General features: G+C 60.3%; 1 protein-coding gene across 1 annotated transcript in view; it reads right to left on the bottom strand.

The window, feature by feature from the left end:
- The window catches only part of HMCN2 (hemicentin 2), a 144171-nt gene that overhangs the window by 31225 nt on the left and 92971 nt on the right, over positions 1 to 19975 (bottom strand). Inside the window, exons 49-73 of the mRNA XM_059410538.1 lie at positions 19427 to 19618; positions 18407 to 18580; positions 18162 to 18275; positions 17489 to 17631; positions 16392 to 16542; positions 15552 to 15773; positions 13935 to 14048; positions 13345 to 13532; positions 12727 to 12823; positions 11785 to 11946; positions 11518 to 11631; positions 10445 to 10647; positions 9697 to 9778; positions 7965 to 8096; positions 5336 to 5479; positions 5089 to 5248; positions 4877 to 5001; positions 4284 to 4467; positions 3662 to 3759; positions 2894 to 3160; positions 2162 to 2343; positions 1670 to 1751; positions 1440 to 1576; positions 787 to 928; positions 549 to 693 (exon numbers count right to left, since the gene is read on the bottom strand). Coding sequence (XP_059266521.1) covers positions 549 to 693; positions 787 to 928; positions 1440 to 1576; positions 1670 to 1751; positions 2162 to 2343; positions 2894 to 3160; positions 3662 to 3759; positions 4284 to 4467; positions 4877 to 5001; positions 5089 to 5248; positions 5336 to 5479; positions 7965 to 8096; positions 9697 to 9778; positions 10445 to 10647; positions 11518 to 11631; positions 11785 to 11946; positions 12727 to 12823; positions 13345 to 13532; positions 13935 to 14048; positions 15552 to 15773; positions 16392 to 16542; positions 17489 to 17631; positions 18162 to 18275; positions 18407 to 18580; positions 19427 to 19618 — 3754 coding nt within the window. The remainder of the gene's footprint in view (positions 1 to 548; positions 694 to 786; positions 929 to 1439; positions 1577 to 1669; positions 1752 to 2161; positions 2344 to 2893; positions 3161 to 3661; positions 3760 to 4283; positions 4468 to 4876; positions 5002 to 5088; positions 5249 to 5335; positions 5480 to 7964; positions 8097 to 9696; positions 9779 to 10444; positions 10648 to 11517; positions 11632 to 11784; positions 11947 to 12726; positions 12824 to 13344; positions 13533 to 13934; positions 14049 to 15551; positions 15774 to 16391; positions 16543 to 17488; positions 17632 to 18161; positions 18276 to 18406; positions 18581 to 19426; positions 19619 to 19975) is intronic.

Here is a 19975-nt window from a genome sequence, read left to right on the forward strand (position 1 = left end):
CGCACATCAGGGGCCTCCCGCGGTCCCACCTGGGCCCAGCTTCTCCCTATGAGTCAACAGGCAACAGCATCCAGATAGCCCCCCTTTTAAGCATGTCCCCCAGGTCTGAGGACTGCCCCTTCCCAGGGCCAGCGGGACTGGGGGTGAGCTGGACTCAGGCTGGACCTGTGGAATATTCTGCTGGGATTGTCTGGCAGTTTTCAAGGCTCTGCAGGCTGCTTGAGCTCAGAAGCCATAACTTGGGGCCTGGGGGTGGGCGGGGGCATGTCTCTGCCATGTTACAGAGAAAGGTGTAGAAAATTGGCCTGAGAAAGACACACACACACACACACACACACACACACACAGAAACAGAGATGATCAACCAAGAGTCAAAACCAGACAGACAGACACCTGGGGTTCTCGACACCCTCCACACCCCGGACAAGCCTATTTCTTGGGTTCCGGGAAGACCCACATGCTGGCCACACAGCCACCTTCCCGTGCTAACTGCCCAGGCGGTTTCTGCTTAGAAGCCACCCCCGAGCCCCTTGCGGTCCCGGTCCCACCTAGGGCTGGCAGGATCCAAGGGGGCTCCGTCCTTCCGCCAGCTCACGAGGGGCGGGGGAGTGCCGTCCACCTGGCAGGGCAGCAGGGCCGTCTGGTTCACAGAGGCGTTTACCGTGGCCGGTCCCGGCTGGATGGTGGGCACCGCTGGGGGAGGGGCACGGAGGGAGTGGGTGCCGGGGTCTGCGGCCTGAGGAAGGGCCAGCGCGGGTGGGGGTGGGAGAGGTGAGGCCCACTCACTGTGGATGTCCACATGGAAGGCCACGCTGGTGCTGCCCGCGGCGTTGTGGGCCGTGCAGCTGTAGTTGCCCCCGTCGGCCGTGCTCAAGGCCTGCAGCTGGAGGAACCTGCCGTCCTCCGGGAACTGGGTGTGGGTGTCCGCCTGCAATGTCCACAGGGCGGAGAGAGGCTCATTAGTGCTGGGCCAGCGCCAGCCATCCCCCAGGAACCAGGCACGGAGGACCAAGGAACCAGTGGGGCAGGCCCGTGGCTTAACTGACACCCCTCTGGGGGAAACAGGCTCCTGTGGGAGGGAATGAGTTCCTACCCCTGGGCTCTGCCCGTCCGGGACATTGCAGGGAGGCCTCAGGCCTGGATTAGGAGCTAGAGCTTCTAGAAGCCCTACAATCCTTGGTCCCGATTTAGGGGATGGGGGAAAGCACAGAGAACCTCGGTAACTAGCCCCGGGTCACCCAGCCACTCTGTGGAGCTCGGAGGTCTAATGGGAAGCACACAGAGAGGCATCAGAAGCCGGGGTTAAGTCCCAGCCTTGCCTCAGTGTCCTCATCCAGAAGATGGGGGGCCACTCCTCAGCACTGAGGATCCAGGCTACAGGGTCCAGGGCCTGAGCAGCACAGAAGGTGGCGTCCCCGGGTCCCCAGCCCGGCACCCACCTGCAGCAGGATGCCATCCCGGTGCCATTCGATCTCGGGGGCCGGCTCCGCCTCTACTGAGCATTCCAGAACGAGCTGCCCTGGAGCCAGGCCGACCACGGAGCGGGGGCCTCGGGGCCCAATAATGTGGGGGGGACCTAGGCAGGCAGCAGAGAGGCTGTGAGAGACAGACCTGTCCCGGCAGCCCCATCTTACCTTCTTCTGCCTCGGCCCTGGCACCCCCTCCTTACCTTGAACCCTGACCCGGAAGCTCTTCTCAACTTCGCCAGCAGGGCTCTGGGCCAGGCAAGTGTACAGCCCAGCATCGCCCACCTGGGGACGGGGCAATGTGAGCCTCTGCCTCCGGCCCCAGCCTGCCCAACCCCCGATCTGGTTTGGTTCCTCTACAACTGAGGACCAAGGATTCAGACTCAGGCTGGTTGAGTTGGCCACCCGGCCTTCCCCGATCATTCTCCTCTCTGGGATGCTTCTTTATGGCTAGGGCAAAGCCTGCCTCCTCCAGGAAGTACCCCTTGACTCCACCAGCTCTCCTCTTATTTCTGCATCAGCCTTGGCTTTGACCTGGCTGGGAACTCTTGAGGGCAGGGCCCAGGTGGGTCGTCTCCACATGCTCACCCCGCACAAAGGAAGAGCTCAGCCTAAAGGCCAAGTGCTACAGGGTCCTTCTCCTCCCCTGCCTCCCTTTCCCCCGGCCTCATCCCACAGAGAGGGGCCAGCAGCACCTGCACGCCCTCCACCCGGAGCTCCCTGTTGCTGTCCTCAGGCCTGCTCAGGGCCTGCCCGTCTTTATGCCAGGTGATGTTGGGCAGGGGGGTACCCCGGGCATCACAGCGGAGCTCCAAGGGGGAGCCGGGGGTCAGCGACAGCTCTGCAGGCTGGCCTGAGTCCTCGATGTGGGGGGGATCTGCAAGATACCCGGCTGGGGTTAGCCATGGCAGCTACATGCAGGGCACTGGGAGCTGGGGTCCATCTCCCACCCCCCACCATCTAGAGGCTGACCACAGATGGGGCCAAGGGCGCTAGAAACCAGGAGCCCCTTTGCATGGGCCAATTATTTGTGCTTTAAAACCAGCAAGCACACCGTATGGCAGGGGGTGGGGCGGGGGGAGACAGCTGACATAGCTCTTTCCAATCTGGCACAAAATTTACAAAACTTCATGTTGAGACTTAGGGCTCTGCCTCTGGATTTCAGGGGTTCTTTGAGGGACAAAGAACGGCTTGAGGGACAAAGCTGAAGGGCGTGGCCCCAGGAGAATGAAGGGCCATGCAGCCCTTCTACCGCAAGGTCAGCATCCTGTATGAGACTACCTTGCCCCCAAAGCCAGCACCCAGGCGTCAGCCCCTGGGGAGATCCACCAGGGGCTCACCCCCCGCAACCTTCTCCATTGGTCCCCACCCGAGGCCCACCCTGCACCCAGGCCCAGAGAAGCTGGCCTTGTGGGCAGAGGACTCACCCATCACTGTCAGCTGGAAATGCCGCTTGGCTTCCCCCGCCTCACTCACGGCCACGCAGGAGTAGGTCCCCGAGTCACCAGCTCCCACTGTCTCCAGCTGCAGGCTGGGCCCCTGTCCCAGGCTCTGGGGCAACAAGGGCTCCCCATCCTTCATCCATGACACGAGGGGGAGGGGGCTTCCCTGGGCTTCGCAGGGAAGGACCACCGAAGAGCCACGGACCACCATCACGTCATTCTGGAAGTCCACCGGCTCCAGGACAGGGGGCACTGAACAGGGCAAGAGAGGGGCAGAGTCTCTTCATTTCATGGCAGGTCACGCTTGGACCTTCACACAGGCTGTCCCCACACAGGTCAGAATGCCCTTCTCCTGGACAATTCCTTCTCCTCTCCTGTCTTCAGCGTAGACCTCACCTCCTCCTCAGGAAGCCCTCCCTGAACTCCCCAGGCCAACTAAAGGACCCTCCTCTGTGTTCCCACCACTCCCTGTCCTTCCCCTGGTGTCACTAGTTGCCTGGAATCGTGATCACCTCTTTACAGAGCTGTTTCCTGCACTGCCCTCCTGGGGACAGGGGTCACCTCTGCTCACTGCTACATCCCGGTGCCTGGTAAGGCCCTGGCACACCACAGTGTCTTAATGGTTGCTCACGAGATGCATGAACGAGCAGCCAAACGAATCAAAGACTGAGTCTCTGTGTTCGTGCCCTAAGAGGCCAAAGGATGCAGTTATTCTCCAACACCCCCCACCCCAACGAGCGTCCCGGTCCGTACCGTGCACCTGCAGGGTGAAGTTCCTGTTGGTCACGCCGGCTGGGTTTGCAGCCACACAGGTGAAGACACCAGAATCCGCCAGCTGCACCTGGGAAATCCTGAACCCCCCAAGAAGGGTGGAGGGGAAAAAGGGGGGGGACTCCATCGAAACAGTTCCTCTCTCTTCCTGTCCCCCCCGACCCCCACTCTCCTCCCCTGATCAAGCGGGAAGGGACTTTGCTTTGCCCTCCGCTCTATCCAGGCACCTGGAACTGCACCTGCAAAAGCCGGTGCTCCAAAAGGCTGAAGAATGGGTGAAGGCTTGCTCAGAAACCTTCTTGCAGGAAGCCTTCCCTGATTTCCCGCACCCCAGGGCAGGCTGAGTTGGATACAAGCAGGTGTCCTCACCTGGATCTGTGCCTCCCTCCCTGGGCTGTAAGAGCCTGAGGGCAGAGGTCCCTTTCATCTCTGGAGTTCTATTTGGGGCTAGGGGGAAGGGGGACCCTCACTCTCCCCATCATAAACCTCTGTGTGTCTATATTATTTTTCTCTGAAAACCACTCCAAGGGGTTCTGAAACCCAAGCTACCTGAGGAGTGGGTGTGGGATCCGCCGGCCCAGGGGCCAAGGAGCCTGTTCCCTACCTGAGGGTGCGGCCAGAGCTGTGGAGGTGAGTGCGCTGGGACAGCGGGAGGGGCAGGCCGTCCTTCAGCCAGCTCACGCGGATGGGCGCGGAGCCCCGGACGGGGCAGGCCATGGTCACCAGCTCCCCGGGCCTGCTCAGCAGGGTCCCCGAGCTCTCGGCCCACTGCTCGATGGTGGGAGGGACTGGGGGTGAGCAGAGAGAAAAAGGGGGCGCAGAGGGGTTTAGGCAGAGGGTCTAGGTGGGGGAGATGGGCTCCTCTTGGGCCAAAGCCAGGAAGCACCAACCACCTTATATGGGGTTCTCAGACCCCAGGCTTCCGTCCGCATCTCCCCTACTCCCCAACTCTCCCGTCACAGCCCGCGGCTGGAGTGCTTGGGTCTCTGGTCTAAGAATGGGATGCAGAGGCCCAGAGAGGTCAGAGGGTGGCCTGGATCACAGCGCCGGCATGGCTGGGAGCGGGCAGGTCTCTTCATCCAGGCCCTGGCATCACCCTCCAGATGCCCCAGTGGCGGTCCCCCCCTTCCCCGTGGCCAGGTCCCACAGCTCCTGGATGGCAGAGCCCCCGCCTCTCCTCGCGCCTCAGCTGCTCACCCAGCACGCTCACTGTGTGCAGCCTGGCGTCCTCCCCGGCGGCGTTGTGGGCCACGCAGGTGTAGGCGCCCGAGTCCTCCGCCTTCAGGCCCTTCAGCACCAGGCCGCTGCCGTCCACGTAGAACCTGCGGGGGGACGGAGCGCCGAGGGCCTGCACGTGAGGGTCTGCAGGTGCTGCCTGGGGCCCCGGGTGGGCCCGGGTCAGGCCTTACCGGAGGTGGGGGCCTACGCCCTGGTCCAGTGGGCCACCGTCCTTCAGCCAGGTCACGTCGGGCGGCGGATGCCCGTCCACCTCGCAGTCCAGCCGCACCTCCTGACCCTCCAGGACACTGTGCTCCTGGCTGGCACCCGAGCTCCGGATCTGGGGGGCCTCTGTGGCAGGCACTGTGGTGAGGCCTGGGGCCTGGTGTGGGCTGGGACAGGGGCAGGACACATAGGGGGCGCAGGGCGCAGACCTACCGAGCACGGCCACCACAAAGTCCTTCCGGGCCTCGGCCTGGGCGTTCTCGGCCACACACGTGTAGGTCCCAGCTTGGGCAGGCTGCACGCGACTCAGCTGGAGGCGGCCCCCGCGGGAGACCACGCCGTGCGCCACGCTGCTCTCTGGGGGGTGCAGAGACGTGCCAGGCCCTCACCGGCTCCAACCCGTCCCCTCCCCCAGGTGCCACCACTGGGCCCAGACACAACAGTCTCATGACTCGCCTGAGCAGGTTCCCCTCCCCCACACTCACAAGACCCTTGGAACCTTTGCATCACCCGCTGGCCTCTTGGGCTCACAGGGAGACTGAGGCCCAGACAGGGGCAGGGTCTCTTGCCAACTCTATCACGACCTTCCTTAGCTGGGTCTCTGATTGTTCTGTGCCTTGGAGCCCTTCTCTAGTTCCTTCCACTGGGGACATTTCCTGCCATGATGTCGCTCTCACTTTAGTGTCCAAGAATCGCTCCTCTTCCTGCGGACACTTGGGCCCTCCCCACCCCCACCCCACCACCACCTCCCAAGGCTTCCAATCAGGGTGAACCAGCCACCCACTGACTGCTTCCTGGTCCCCATGCAGGTCCTGCTAGGGGCACCCCAGGGCCTCTGCTCAGGCTGCACCCCCGCCCCAGGCTGGCATGGCCCCCATTCTCTCCAGCTACACCTCTGCCTGAGCCCAGGCCGGGCCACCCCCCAACCCCAGGGCCTCACTGGCACAGCCCATCTCTCAACACGAAGGCTTCTGAACAGCTACTGAGTGTCTAGCTGTGAGTTTGGGGTTCGAAGCCAAGTAAAGCTCAGCTCCTGTCCTCAAGGGGCTCCATGTGCATCAGAGACAGCGAGACACGCATGATCCTGCGTGATCAGCCCCAAGAAGCCCCCGACAGAGCCTGGAGGGGTCAGGCACGTCTTTGGAGGAAGCAGATCCCAGCTGGACTAGGCGGGTGTGAACGGCCAGTGGAGGGGCTCAGGGGGGTCGGGGTAGGTATTTCGGGGAGGAAAGCGCATGTGTCAAGAAAGGAGGTGGAGAACGCGGCCCAGAGTGGCTCCACCACCAATCCGAAGAGAAAGGACTATGTACGCCCCACGCACTCCCGTCCCCAAACCTTCCCGGCACACTATTCACTGCCCTGGGGGTGGGGGCATCCCTGTCCACCAGCAGATGACAGGACTAACCAAGGACGATACAGGCACACAGTAGAAGAGTCAGCCATAAAAAAGAATGAAAAACATTTAATATATTTTTAAGATTTTGCTTATTTATTTGACAGACAGAGATCACAAGGAGGCAGAGAGGCAGGCAGAGAGAGAGAGAGAGAGAGAGAGGAGGAAGCAGGCTCCCCGCTGAGCAGAGAGCCCGATGTGGGGCTCGATCCCAGGATCCCAAGATCATGACCTGAGCCAAAGGCAGAGGCTTTAACCCACTGAGCCACCCAGGCGCCCCAAAAAACATTTAATTTAAGAGAAGGAATGTGGAATGGACACACGCTATGACAGGGATGGACCCCAGAAACAGCAGGCTAAGTGGAAAAGTGAGACCCAAAAGGCCACTTATTGCATAATTCCTGTGACATGAAATATCCAGAACAGGCAAATCTAGAGAGACAGAAAACGGGTTAGGGCCTGCCTGGCGCAGGGGTTAGTGGGAGGTTTGGGCAGAAACAGGGGGTGTAAAGTAATGGGTAAGGGGTTGCCTTTTGGGTGGGTTGTGGGGAAGGTCTGCAAATATAGTCAAAATGATGGAATTACAAGATTTAAGTGGGTAAATTGTATGGTATATACATCTTGATAAAGCTGTTGTTGAGACAGGGAGAGGGGGTCAGGGGAGGGACAGACAGACAGAGAGAAAGACAGACAGACAGACAGAGAAGGGCTTGTGGGAGTAGCTGAGAGATCTGGGTCCGTGAGGTCCAGTGTGGGGCAGGGGGAGGTGGCTGGCTGGGCCCCACGGGGCCTCCCAGGCTGTGGTTCTGAGGACTATGGCCCGAAGGCTTTCAGTGGACAAGGAACCCCCTCAGAGCTGCACTTCGAGACCCCTTCCTCACTGTGTGGAGACGGCACTGGAGGCTTGGAGTGGGCCCAGCACCAGTGTGGGGGCTGCTGCCCTCACGAGGCAGGGGGACCGCGGTGGCCGGAATGGGAAAGGCTAGGGGCAGAGAGCTGGCTGGCACCAGAGGTATTTCCCCAGCTGACAAGAGGAGGTTCTGCTGGGACCCCGGGGTGGGAAGAAGGCCAGACAGGGATGAAGGCCTGGACGGGGGTGACCAGCAGCTGGGCTGGACAGAGCTGCATTCCGGGAGGAGAACAGCTTTGGAGGCCAACGCCAAGCCTGGGGTCAGGCCGGCTGGGCCCCCAGCACCTACCCTGCATCCGTCCACCTCGTGGAAGCTGACCGGGGCCATAAACACAGGGAGCCTTTGGGCCCCCGCGGGAATGGCTGTCAGCATTGGGATTTCAAGAGCCAGCAGGGTTGAAGACAAACGGGGTGTGACAAGCGGGACATTGCCGCCTTCGATTTTGCTGAGAACTGTGACCACCAGCACCTCTTCCCCTTTCGCGGTCACGGCAGCACAGAAAGGAATATTCGGCGCCGAAAAGACACGATGGACTCACCGACAGGCATTCTGTCCTTCAGCCAGCTCACAGCAGGTGCGGGGACCCCGGTCACGTCACAGCTCAGGACCAGGGGGCTCCCGGCCACCTGGCTCACTTTCTCTGTCTTGGGGTTCTCAAACACTGGGGGCACTGCGGGAGACACACCCGATTGCCACAGTCCTGACTCTGCAGCTCCCTTCCTTCCACTTGGGCACATTAGGGACACCCCACTGGCTCTTCCTTCTGGCTGGTAGTTGACACTTTATACTTTGCCACTGTACACTTTGTACAGGTTGTTTTAGTCACCGGTGTAAATAGAATCTGTGCCTATTTCAAAACATTTACAAAGCAGGGTCCAGAGGGGTCCACTCAGCCCAAGGATGGCGAGCGCATGGCTAATGTGCCGGTAGCTCTCACTCAGCCTCTGCCGGGGCAGACATCACTAATCGATCTAAACACTCCCTCCTGCTCGGCTAGGGGAGGCCACGCAGCCCAGGCAACCACAACGAGCGGAACAAACGTGGCTGTGCTCAGGATGCACCCTCTGTGTTCTCAGCAACCAGACCCTCCCCCTTCCCACTGCTCATCAGTGTAGCCATCAGAAGGCTTTAAACAGCACACCTAGCGTTGGTAATTTTCAACAATGGCCTGCATTTTGGCTCCCAGTTGGACCCATTCACTGCTCACTTGGTGGGGAGGCCATTGGCTTTGCCTTCGGGGGCAGAGAGCCGGTGTCCCCTGCCCACCGCCCTGTCCTTCCCAACTTGCCCAGCAGCTTAGATGAGTGCAGGGTCGCTTGGGTAAAACTGTTTCTCATTGTCCCTGGAAGCCTGCGGTGGCCAGCTCCTTACGTCCCCACGGATGGGATGCAACCCGAGGAGACAGATACAAGTCCCACATCCCTCGCTTGAAACAAAAAAGCTCACTCTCTCGTCCTGTTCCTTTCTGCTTCCCATGAGCTAGGAGGGAATGCAGGTGGCCAAGGGCAACACCCTGAGGACGGGTGCAGATCAACCGGACAGAATGATCCTGAGTCCCCAAATCACCACTCAGTCATTTACTTACCACTCCGTAGGCCCTGAGCTATCCGCCAGCTTGGACACTCACCCCTGGCCTTTTGCACGAGAGAGGTAACATTCTCTCTCATTTAATCCACTGTGTTTTGAGATCTCTTTGTTACACAGCGGACTCTATACTCTAACCGAACAGCTGACCCCAAGCAAATGCGGCTGAGCCTTCACCCCTTGCTTCCCTACGTGAGCTTCCCCTCACCCCCGCCCCCCCGGAGCCATGTCCAATCCCGTGCCGTCTGTGCTCCATCCTTGGGCTGATGGAACGGGCCTCCACTGGGGCTCCAAATGGTGGTGACATGGCCCCAGGACTCCCAACAATCTGATTCCTGGGGGATCTCCTCCCAGGGCTGGCATGTGAGGCTCGTGCCCAGCACTTTATAGATAAGTTCACGGCAGCCCATCGACTGAACGCTTCCCATATAGTAAGAGGCAGTGCTGCCTTCGCTCCTTCGACTAAAGACAACCCTGAGGCTAGAAGCAGGCGAGGCGGTGTGCTGAGCCCCGGAGCAGGTCACGGGCCGAGTGCTGTTCTGATCCTGGTCTTTTCAGTGCTGAATCCTGTGCCCTATACACTCAGGGCTGTTGCCTCTTTCTAGCAACTGCCCTTCCCACCCTGGGAAGCCCCGTGTGCTGCTAGGGGTCCCATGGCAATGCGCTCAGGCTGGTCCCCAGCTTACCCTGGACAGTGAGAACAAATGTCCGCATGGCCTCCCCGGCCGGATTGCTGACTTTACAGCTATAGAGCCCTTTATCCAGCACCTAGGGCAAAGAGAGCACGTGGTGATGGTGTACCTGGAGCTGGGATTGGGGTACCCAGGGCTCCCCCAAAACATCCAGGCCACAGAACCTTCTGGACAAGGGACTTCCCAGATAGGCTGGTTCTGCCTGGGAAGCCATAGGAGATAGGACCCCCTGGCCTTCCCCCAAGAACTTCGAGAAGCAGGAGGGCTGTTGGGAGGTGAGGGCACAGGTTCCAGACCCCCACCCTCCCCTGGGCCTGCACGCCAGCCGAGCCTGGAGGAAAGTCCCTCACTGTGGGGATGGCGCTGGGCCAGGAGAGAGGAAGCCAGTGCCGTTCCCCAGAAGAGCAGCCGATTATGAGTCTCATCCACACCAGGGAGGGTGGGCAGAGCCAACTCCCAGAATCGCAGCCAGAGGGGCCGGGGAAAGGCTTCTAGATCCCAGGCAAGCAAAGGCAGGTGATAGGGAATGGACCTGCTCAAGATTAGCTCAGAACCAGACTGGAGTCCTGCTCTCTTCTCATGGTTCCTGCCCCGGAGACCACTCGACTCGGGGTGAGATCCTGCGGGCCTCGGAGGCAGCAGTCCCCACACAGGGCCACACGGCTCCCCAGTCCCACCTCTCCGGCTCACCAGGACCGGGACCTACAGCCACGCACAGCCGCCCATGCCACGCGCTGCTCACCTGGGCATCCCGGATCTCCAGCCTCTGCCCCCCCAGCAGAGCCTGGGTGCGCTGTGCCAGGACCAGGGGCTGCCCGTCCTTGAGCCAGGTCACGGTCGGCTCGGGAAGTGAGTCGGTCTCACAGCTGAGGATGGCTTTGTCCCCGGCCCGGACTGCGATCGCATCCTGGGGGCCGCTGGGAGGCCGCCTGAAGGTGGGGGGAACTGGGACAGCAGGTGAGTGGAGTAAGGCACGCCGTAGAGAACGGCTGGCGGAGGCTCACGGTGTCACATGGTCATGGTGGAGCGCCCCCACCCCCCCAGCCCAGGGATGGCATAGACCCAGGGAGTTGGAGGCAGAGTCTAGTCTGGGTCAGTGCGCCAAGGACCTGCTGGGTGACCTCGGAAAAGCCTCCTCCTACGTTCTCTGGACCTCAGCCCCCTAGATGGGGAGATGCTCTGATGGCCCTCCCGAGCACTTCCCAACACAGGGCAGGCCCCAGCTGGACTTGAGCCCTCCCTAGGGGTCCCCACAGCCCACGTCCCTCCAGCAGACCAGTGCAGAGGTCCTCCACCCCTGGCTCTGAGCGCACAGGGCCTGGCACACACACAGTAGGGAACGCGAATACATCAATCAGACCCAGGGCTAAAAGGAACCTTCCAGTGAGTCCTGCCTCGTGACAGCTTGGGCCAGCTTTTCCCCAAGAGGACTCTGAAGACCAGGAGCCTGGAAACTGGCTCCAGGCTGAGAACCTCTGATCAATCAGGCTTGGGAAGGGCCTCGGCTAGGCCGGCTCCCATGGCTGTCCCGCTGTCCCCTCCTCGACTTCACAGGTGGGAAGCCTGAGGCTCCAAGAGGGAGAGTGACTGACTGGCCCAAGGTCACGGAGCCAATACGTGCCCAACTGAGTCTGAAACACAGTGAGTCCAACTCTCCAGACCAGGTCTTCCCAGCATGCTGAGCAGAGAACATGGGCATCCCAGCTTCTCCAGGGCCCGCTGCCCCTCTCCTGGCCATGCTGCCTTAGGGGGTGAAGCTGAGGGCTCCCTGAAGGAGTGGGGGACAGTGGAGTTTGGGGGACAGACAGGACGTACCCAGCACGCTGAGCTGCACCAGCTTCTGGTCCTGGCCGGCAGCATTGAGGGCCTCACATGTGTAGGTCCCAGAGTCCGATGGCTGTACCCGGGCCAGCTGCAGCGTGTGGGTGCCTGGTGGGGGAACCGGCCTCTTATACCAGCGAGCAGGCCCCAGGCCCACAGCCCTCCAGCCTTTCCAGATTCCCCATCCGGTCCCAGGTTGGAGGAAGTAACTCTGACCTCCCACCTGGCTTCAGGCTGGGCTCCGAGCCTCAGTTTACCTACCAGGAAGGAGGAAGACGTCTTTTCCCAGGGAGAGGGGCTGGCTGTCCCGGGACCACGTGACCTCAGGGCTCGGGTGAGCATGGACGTCGCAGGATAGGGAGATGCTGCTGTTGATGATGGCAGTGACCTGCTCCGAGTTCGGACCTGTGACGCGTGGGGGGGCTGTCCCCACAACCGCCAGGAGAAAGAAATGTCCATGAGAATGCATTCCCACAGTGGGCCGAGAGCCACAGCGTGGAACTTGGCTTCGAGAAGCTCCTGGTGCCTTGCCTTGGTTCATCTTTGAACAAGGCCATGGACCAGCCCCCGTGTGTCATAACTGCCTCACAGATGAGAACACGGGGCTCAGAGATCAGAGAGGGAGAGTCACCATCCCAAAGCCACACAGCGGATCAGTAGCAAAGCTGAAATATCAATTCAGGCTCATGTCCTAGACCCGGAGTGCTCCACGTGGTCATCCCCGTCCCTGAGGCCACAGCTGCCCCACATCTGGAGGCAGAGCTCGAGGCCAACGAGATGGAAACCCCCTACCGGGTGGCCTCTGTGAGCTGTACATTTGGGCTGGCCTCCTGCTTGGCCGAGAGGTCGGTCTGGGGAGCGTGTCAGCCCCACGCCAGCGATAGAATAAGTCTCAGTAACAGTGCTGTAAGGCCTCAGAGGAGTCGTTCCCTGGCGGCCTCCGACGTTGCTTAAAATCATCTGGAGTGAGCCTGCAAGAATCAGGGTCCCTTCCCTGTCCCAGGAGATGGCTGGTGCCAGCCAGGGTCACGCATGGGGCACATGGGCCCAGAGCCCAGGACGCTGGAAACAAGGAGGCGGTGCCTCTCCGGGCGGGAAGAGGGGCCAGGTCTGCCCACAGGGTTAACTGGGGAACGGGCCACGGCCAGCCCAGAGCCCCCCTGAGCTGGAAACCCCCAGGGGCCACTGCTCAGCCCAGCTCACCTTGGACCCTGAGGGTGAAGAGCTTCTCCGAGGAGCCCGCCGGGTTCTCGGCCACACACATGTAGCTGGCGGCATCAGCCACCTCCGCCGTGGACACCTGCAGAGGCAGGGAGAAGGTGCCTGGGACACCCCACAGGCCTGCTGGCTCTGGGGTTCCCCCAGGAAGTACCATGAGGGCTCCCGCCCCCAGAAGGCCGGCCACCTCTGTCCTCATGGAGCAGTGCTCGGGGGTTCCGCGGATAGGCACACATTGCCTGCCACATCCCCCAAGGGCTCTCTGTGACCTTCGGGGCACAGTGTGAGGTTGACATGGATGATTCCCTGTAGCAAACTACGTGGTGACAACAGTGTCCCCCCGGCCCCAAACAGTCACTCGGTGCTGTACTGGGCTCTAGGAGGAGGTGCATATGTGTCCTTTCTGGGTGCTAAGTGCAGCCCCGTGTCGCCAGCAAGCTGAATTTCGATTACTCGGGGGGCTGGGTTCAATCCCGGCTGCTCCAACGTGCTTCCAGGCAAAGAGCCTCGTTTGGCAGATAACGGCAGCTCCTTGGTTCCTGGACAAGCAGGACTGAGTCACAGCAGTTGCTGCCTTTAGCCCAAGCTGGAGGACGCCCTGACCTGTAAGACTTGCCCGTCCTCTAGGACCTGCAGCCGTGGGCTCGGGGAGAAAGGCAGCCCGTTCTGGAGCCATGAGATGCTGGGCATGGGGTTGCCCAGGGCCGGGCAGTGCAGGCTGACGGTGCTGCTGGCGTTGACGGTCATCTCTTCCACCAGCTCCTCCGTGTCACCCAGGATCACAGGTGGGGCTGCGGGGGGCCGGGGAGAGCAGGGTGAGGAGCAGGCAGCCTGCCTGGGAAAGGCCCCTGAGGTGAGGGTGAGCAAGGAGGGCAGAGCAGCACATGGTGCCAGGCTCCGGCTTAGGGCGGCTGGTGCCCTCCTCCCCGCCGCCTCTCGCCCTACTCCCTCCACCTCCGGGCCCAGATGCAGCGAAGAAATCTGGGGCACTGGGAGGGCCGGGATTTGCTCAAGGTGATACGGCTAGAAAGCGGCCCACTTGGAATCTGAACCCAGTCCAAGCTCGCACGGCCTCCGTGATCCACCTCCCAGTACGGCGGGACTGAACGTGCCCTTTGCCTTGACCCCGTCAGCAGGGAGGCCCCCGTGGGGCCCGCCAACCGAAGCCCTCCGGCCCCAAGCTGGCCACTCACTCAGCACAAGCAGCTCGTAGTGCAGCCAGTCCTCGCCCGCCTCGTTGGAGGCCTTGCACGAGTACCTGCCGGCGTCCTCCGCACGCGCCAGGGGAATCTGCAGGACCCGGCCTCCTGCGGGGACACGGGACGGACACCTGAACGAGGGGACGGAGGCAGCGGACCCCGAAGACATCACTGCCCCACCTCCTCTGTGAAACGGAGAGAATCAGCCTGCCCTGCTTGCTGTGGGCCAGGCCCTGGGCTGAACATTTTCCTGGCCTCTGCCACTGGTGCTACTCCTCCTCCCATATTACAGATGGAAGAACTGAGGCTTCCCAAGAGTGCCCAGCAGCGCTGAGCTCGGCTCCCGTGAAGACAGAGGGAGGGGGCAGAGAGCCGGGCAAATGTCCAGGGGTGGGCTTTTGGGAAGCAATGAGGCAGCTCCTGGGCTGTGGTGATCGGGGTTAGCAGATGTCACCTGGGCCCCTCTGCGATCAAGAGAGAGCTAGGGCCAGACCCTGGCATCTCTGTGGGGCTAGCGGGGGTCTCCAGTGGACCCGGGTTAGGGTCATCCTGTGTTCTGGATTCTGGGTTGGGGGATCGCTGGCCCCGGCTGCCGTGTACTTGTGACCAGGGTTGGGACTGGGAGCTCATGACCTCCAGAGCCGGGGACAGTAGTGGGATTGGAGAAACAACAGCTGCATTTGGGGGGGTCCCTTGACATGTGATATTAATCTACGGTAAGGTTCAAAATTAAGGTTCCCTTGTGACCACTATGTGCCCATGATTAAGGGTCAGCGGCCGGGTCAGAGGTCAGCGGTGGGGTTGGAGGGTAATGCTAGGAGGACGGGGGCGGGTCAGCGGATGACTGGGATTAACCTCTGGTCGGGAGCTGAGGTAGGAATCAGCATGTGACCGAGCTCACTGTGTACCCAGAATCTGGATCGGTGCTCGGGTCCAAGGGCAGTGGCCAGGGTGAGAGGTCAGTCAGGGGTTTCTGACAAACAGCTTTCAGTAAGCATTGCCTCTTCGCCATCTCCAAGAGGCTGCCATCTTTTGCAAGCACCAAAGTACAAACCTTGGAATGACCCTGTTTGTCCAGAGGCCCATGCAAACACCCCGCCTCCACCCCCAGCCGGCCCCACCATGGCTCCAGGCCTGGCAGGATCTGGCGCAGATCCTAAGCTAAAAGGTCACGGAGTCCCGGCCCATGAGAGGACACGGGGCTCTACGCCTGGAATCCCCCCCCCGCCCCCAGTGTGGTCCTCATGAGATCTTACTAAAGGGACGGGCTCCCCCTGCCGAGAAAGACACCGGCTTTGGCTGGTTATCCCGGGACATTACAGAGCTGGAGGCGGGCACGGCCCAGGTGAGAACCTTGGGCCTAAAAACCAGAGGCAAAGGGGGACCCCGTTCTTGCCTGGAAATAGGCAAAGAGCAACTAGCCCGGGTTTGCAAAAGGCAGCCGAGGCCCAGAGTGGTCGCATGGCCTGCCCGTGGTCACACAGCCACACAGCCAGCAGGACACGGGAGAGCTCCAAGACTCGTAAGGACAGTAAAGGAGTCCAGCTCCGAGGCGGGTGAACCCTGATCTCTGCCCGCCAATGCCCGACCTCCCTGTGCACCCTAAACTACCTTGCAGAACAGACACCCCATCTGTGGCCGAGAGGGGCTGGTCCTCCCTGTACCAGGTGAGCTCCGGCGGGGGGATGGCGTTGGTGTCACAGTACAGGTAGGCGGGGTTGTTCTCCACAACTTCCCGGCGTTCTGTCACCCCGCCCCGGGCCTCCTCTTCTGCCCTGGACAGGATCTCGAAGGCTGCACTGGCATCGTCCAGTTTCTGGAACATGGGGGGCACTGGGGCAGGGGGCAAAGCCGTTAGAACACACAGCCAAGGGATGGGGACTCGTCTCTGCTCAAGGAGAGCCTGGGCTGGCCTCTGTCGGGTGTGGAAATCTCACGGTTAGAGCAGATCTCTTAGGTCAAGGCGGTTTTTAAAATCACTCATTCTTTCCGCCAGTGTTTACTGAGCAACGACTATGCTCGGCACCAGGGTAAGGTTTCTGCCCTCTATGGCTTATGTCCAGCAGCCTCAAAAGACACCCCATGATGTGCTGACCCCTCGCCGAGGAGGAAGCCAGATCCTAAGTTTCAGCCAGAGTTGATGGGAGCACAGAGGCACAGAACCATCGGCTGTGAGAAGTGCTGGGGGCCCCCGAGGCCACCTGATCTGATGACCCACATTTTACCCAAGTAAAACCAAGACCAGGGGGAAGGCGATGATGGCCTCAGGTCACAAAGTCACCTAATAGGAGAGCCTGGCCGGGGGTCTGGAGTAAAGCACACCAGGCAGCGATGAGAAAGGGAAGGAGCCGCCAGGAACAGAGTCCTCTTGCCAGATTCTTCCAGACGCACAGACGCCTCCCTCCCCCAGCTGGGCCGCCCCCACCCCCGTTCCCACCGGCCCCCACACACCCTGGATGAGCACATTGAAGTCCTGGTCATCCTCGCCAGCCACGTTGCTGGCTACACACAGGTATCGGCCTGAATCCGAGACCTGTGTGGGCTGGATCTGGAGCAGCCGGCCTTCGCCCAGGACGCGGAGCCGCGGGTTGGGAGTCACGGGCTGGGGGTGGGAGGGGGGAATGATCAGAAATGAGGGCCAGGGGCGCCTGGGTGGCTCAGTGGGTTAAAGCCTCTGCCTTCGGCTCGGGTCATGATCTCAGGGTCCTGGGATCGAGTCCCGCATTGGGCTCCCTGCTCAGTGGGGAGCCTGCTTCCCCCTCTCTCTGCCTACTTGTGATCTCTGTCTGTCAAATAAATAAATAAAATCTTTAAAAAAAAAAAAAAAGAAATGAGGGGCCAAAAGGACCCCGAGGAGCCTCCGTATATATGTGTGTGTATTTTTAAGATTCATTTATGTGATAGAGAGCACAAGTGTGGAGGGACGGAGACAGAGACGTGGACTCAAGCGGATCGCAGAGCCTGATGCAGGGCTTGAGTTCAGGACCCTGAGATCAAGACTGGAGCCCGGGCGCCTGGGTGGCTCAGTGGGTTAGGCCGCTGCCTTCGGCTCGGGTCATGATCTCAGGGTTCTGGGATTGAGTCCCGCATCGGGCTCTCTGCTCTGCAGGGAGCCTGCTTCCTCCTCTCTCTCTCTCTGCCTGCCTCTCTGCCTCCTTGTGATCCCTCTCTGTCAAATAAATAAATAAAATCTTTAAAAAAAAAAAAAAGACCAGAGCCAAAACCAAGAGTCAGACACTCAACCAACTGCACTACCAAGGTGCCCTGAGCCTACCTCTATTTTGATAAAAATTTTAAAATACAACACAGAGTGATGGTAGCGCTCTGACAGTGTTAGAACACCAAACCTGTGGAGCTCAAAAACCGGGAGTTAAATGGGTAAATGCAGGGTTTAATGTTGATGAGGCCCGTTCCCTACAAACAGTTGGATTTCTTGTTAAAATATAAAGTAGGGCAGGGCCTAGGCGGGCTCTGGGGCTGGGTGCTCGGACGGCCTTCTCTGGAAGGTTCCACGCAGAGGCCGGGCGCCCCCTGGTTCCCTCACTCACCCGTCCGTCTTTGTACCAGCCGATGGTGGGCGGGGGCGTGGCCCAGCACTCACACTCCAGGGTCAAGGTACTGTTGACCTTGGTCTTCACTTCCTTCACGCTGGCCTCCCCCAAGGCGTCGTCTTTGGAGATGGAAGGGGGAACTGAAAACCACAAACGGGTCTGAGGAGCAGGTCTAGGAGAGGGGTGCCGAGACCCAGCACGCATCCCGCGCCCAGGGCAGTCCCAGAAACGGGGGGACTGGTTCCCAAGGGCCGAGGAACAGGGGCCCTGGAGACAGACCCGCTCCTGTCGCTGTTCCCTTAAGGAAGAGAGTGCTGGTTGTCAGTGGATAGGGCAGGTCCGGGGCAGGGGAATTCCTGGGGTGACCTCTAGGGGCCATTCTGGGGGTGCTGGGTCTCAAGTTGTGGGGCCTCTGGCCCCACCGCAGTGCAGGTGGCAGAAGGAAGCCAGGACGGGGGTGGATCTGAGCGTCCTCCTGACCTAAGTTCTACCTCACGTGTCCCCCATCTCTTGGGGTCCTGGGCCCTAAGGTGACTGAGTCAGCCTGGGCTGCTTCTGACCACCACAGGAGGGGCCTCGCGTGTCTGTGGGGCCCAGGTGCCAGGGGTCCCCAGGCTTCCACATAGCTTCCCGCCTGTCCTGCTGGTGCCCCAGAGTGTCCCTGACTCACTGAGCACTTCCACGTGGTAGTTCTTCATGGCCTCCCCAAGTTCATTGGTGACCACGCAGGTGTACTGGCCCGCATCTTCCTTCTGGGCATTCAGGATCTGCAGCCCGTGGGTGCCTGGTTGCAGGGGCAGTGGCCAAGGTCACCCCCAAGGACACATGACGTCAGGCTCACCAGCCCCTTCCTCTAACCTAGCCCAAGAACATGTCACCTGTCCCCTCGCTCCCCCCACCCCCACAGGACATCACCTGGGAGCAGCTGGATGTTGTTCGAAGCCTCAAACGGGGCACCATCCTTCATCCAGCTGATGGTGGGGGAGGGGAAGGCCAGTGCCTCGCAGATCAGAGAAATGGGGTTGTTGATGGTCACGGTCACCTCCTCATCTGCACTGTCCTCGGTCACTCCCAGGATGGTGGGAACCACTGTGGGGGAGGCCGATGGTGTGATCCTTAAGAGAGATCCCTAACCATGGGCCCAAGGAGCCAGAGAAGTCTCAGACCCTGGTGCATAACTTCAGAGCCTGGGCTTTCCCATCACTAAGCAATGCCACAGGGGAAGCTGGACGATTCCTGCCTCAGTTTCCCCAGTAGTCTCTTAACATCCAGGCGATCTACTGATTTACCAGAGCCTTGTCAGTTCTGCTCGTGTTCCAGAGGGTTCCCTGATGCGCCAATAGCCCTGTTTTCATTCATCCTAAGACTTCCTCTTTCAAGTCCCACAGGAGACTGTCCCCTTTACCACCAGCATTTTTATTTGACAGACGGAGATCACAAGTAGGCAGAGAAGCAGGCAGAGAGAGAGGAGGAAGCAGGCTCCCTGCTGAGCAGAAAGCCCGATGCGGGGCTCGAACCACCAGCATTTTTAGAAACAGATTTTATTAAGCCAGGCTGTATCCTGGCTAGACCCCTGTTTCTCCTGACAAGACAATTCATGATGATTGCCCTGAGGAGATGGATACCTGGGGGCCCTGTCACCTCTCTAAGCCTTAGAGCTTCCTTGGTGACACAGGGACAAGGACATCTCCCACCTCCTAGGCTTGCTGTGAAGATCCAACCAATCGGGCCTGTCCAAATGCCTAACCCAGGATTAATGTTCACCCAACAGAGCTATTATTTTGTTGTTATTGCTATTGTTGAACCCGGAGAAATGGGGGGGAAAAAAAAAAACAACAGAAGAGGGCTGAGTGGGATGCTGTCTGTAAGGCACTGGTCACCTTGGTTCTCCCTCCCATGGGCACCCAGGGTGGCTAGGAGAGGCCCAGCACTTACCCAGGACACTAAGCTGGAAGTGTTTGGTCTTCTCCCCCACAGTGTTGGCCGCAATGCAAGAGTAGTGACCAGAACTAGACAGGTTGGCCTGGAGGACCTGTAGGAGGGCTCCATCTGGAGAAATGTGGTGGGCATCTCCACCAGCCAGGGGCCGGCCATCTTTGAACCACGTGACCTTGGGCTGCGGGTAGCCTGCCAGGAGGGGAAGAGGCAGGAAAGAGAATTCAGCAGGTTCTGACTAGGTTGTTGGCCCAGAGGTCAGAGCTGGCTCCAGGATAGGGGAGAGGATATGGATTCTCCATCTCAGTCTAGAGGCCCATGCAGCAGGGCAAGACACAGAAGCAGCCATCAAGCCTGGTCTGGGTCCTTTCCTACGTGGCTGACTGCCTTTTCCTTATGGAGGAGTGGGCTGAGATGGCTTGGTGGACACAGGCAGAACAGAAAGGCAGATTATTCCTTTGACCCATCCATCCATCCATCCATCCATCCATCCATCCTTCCATCCATCCATCCATCCATCCATCCATCCTTCCATCCATCCATCCATCC

Source organism: Mustela nigripes, chromosome 9 (genome assembly GCF_022355385.1).
Source record: "Mustela nigripes isolate SB6536 chromosome 9, MUSNIG.SB6536, whole genome shotgun sequence".
In the NCBI taxonomy this organism is placed as follows: domain Eukaryota; kingdom Metazoa; phylum Chordata; class Mammalia; order Carnivora; family Mustelidae; genus Mustela; species Mustela nigripes.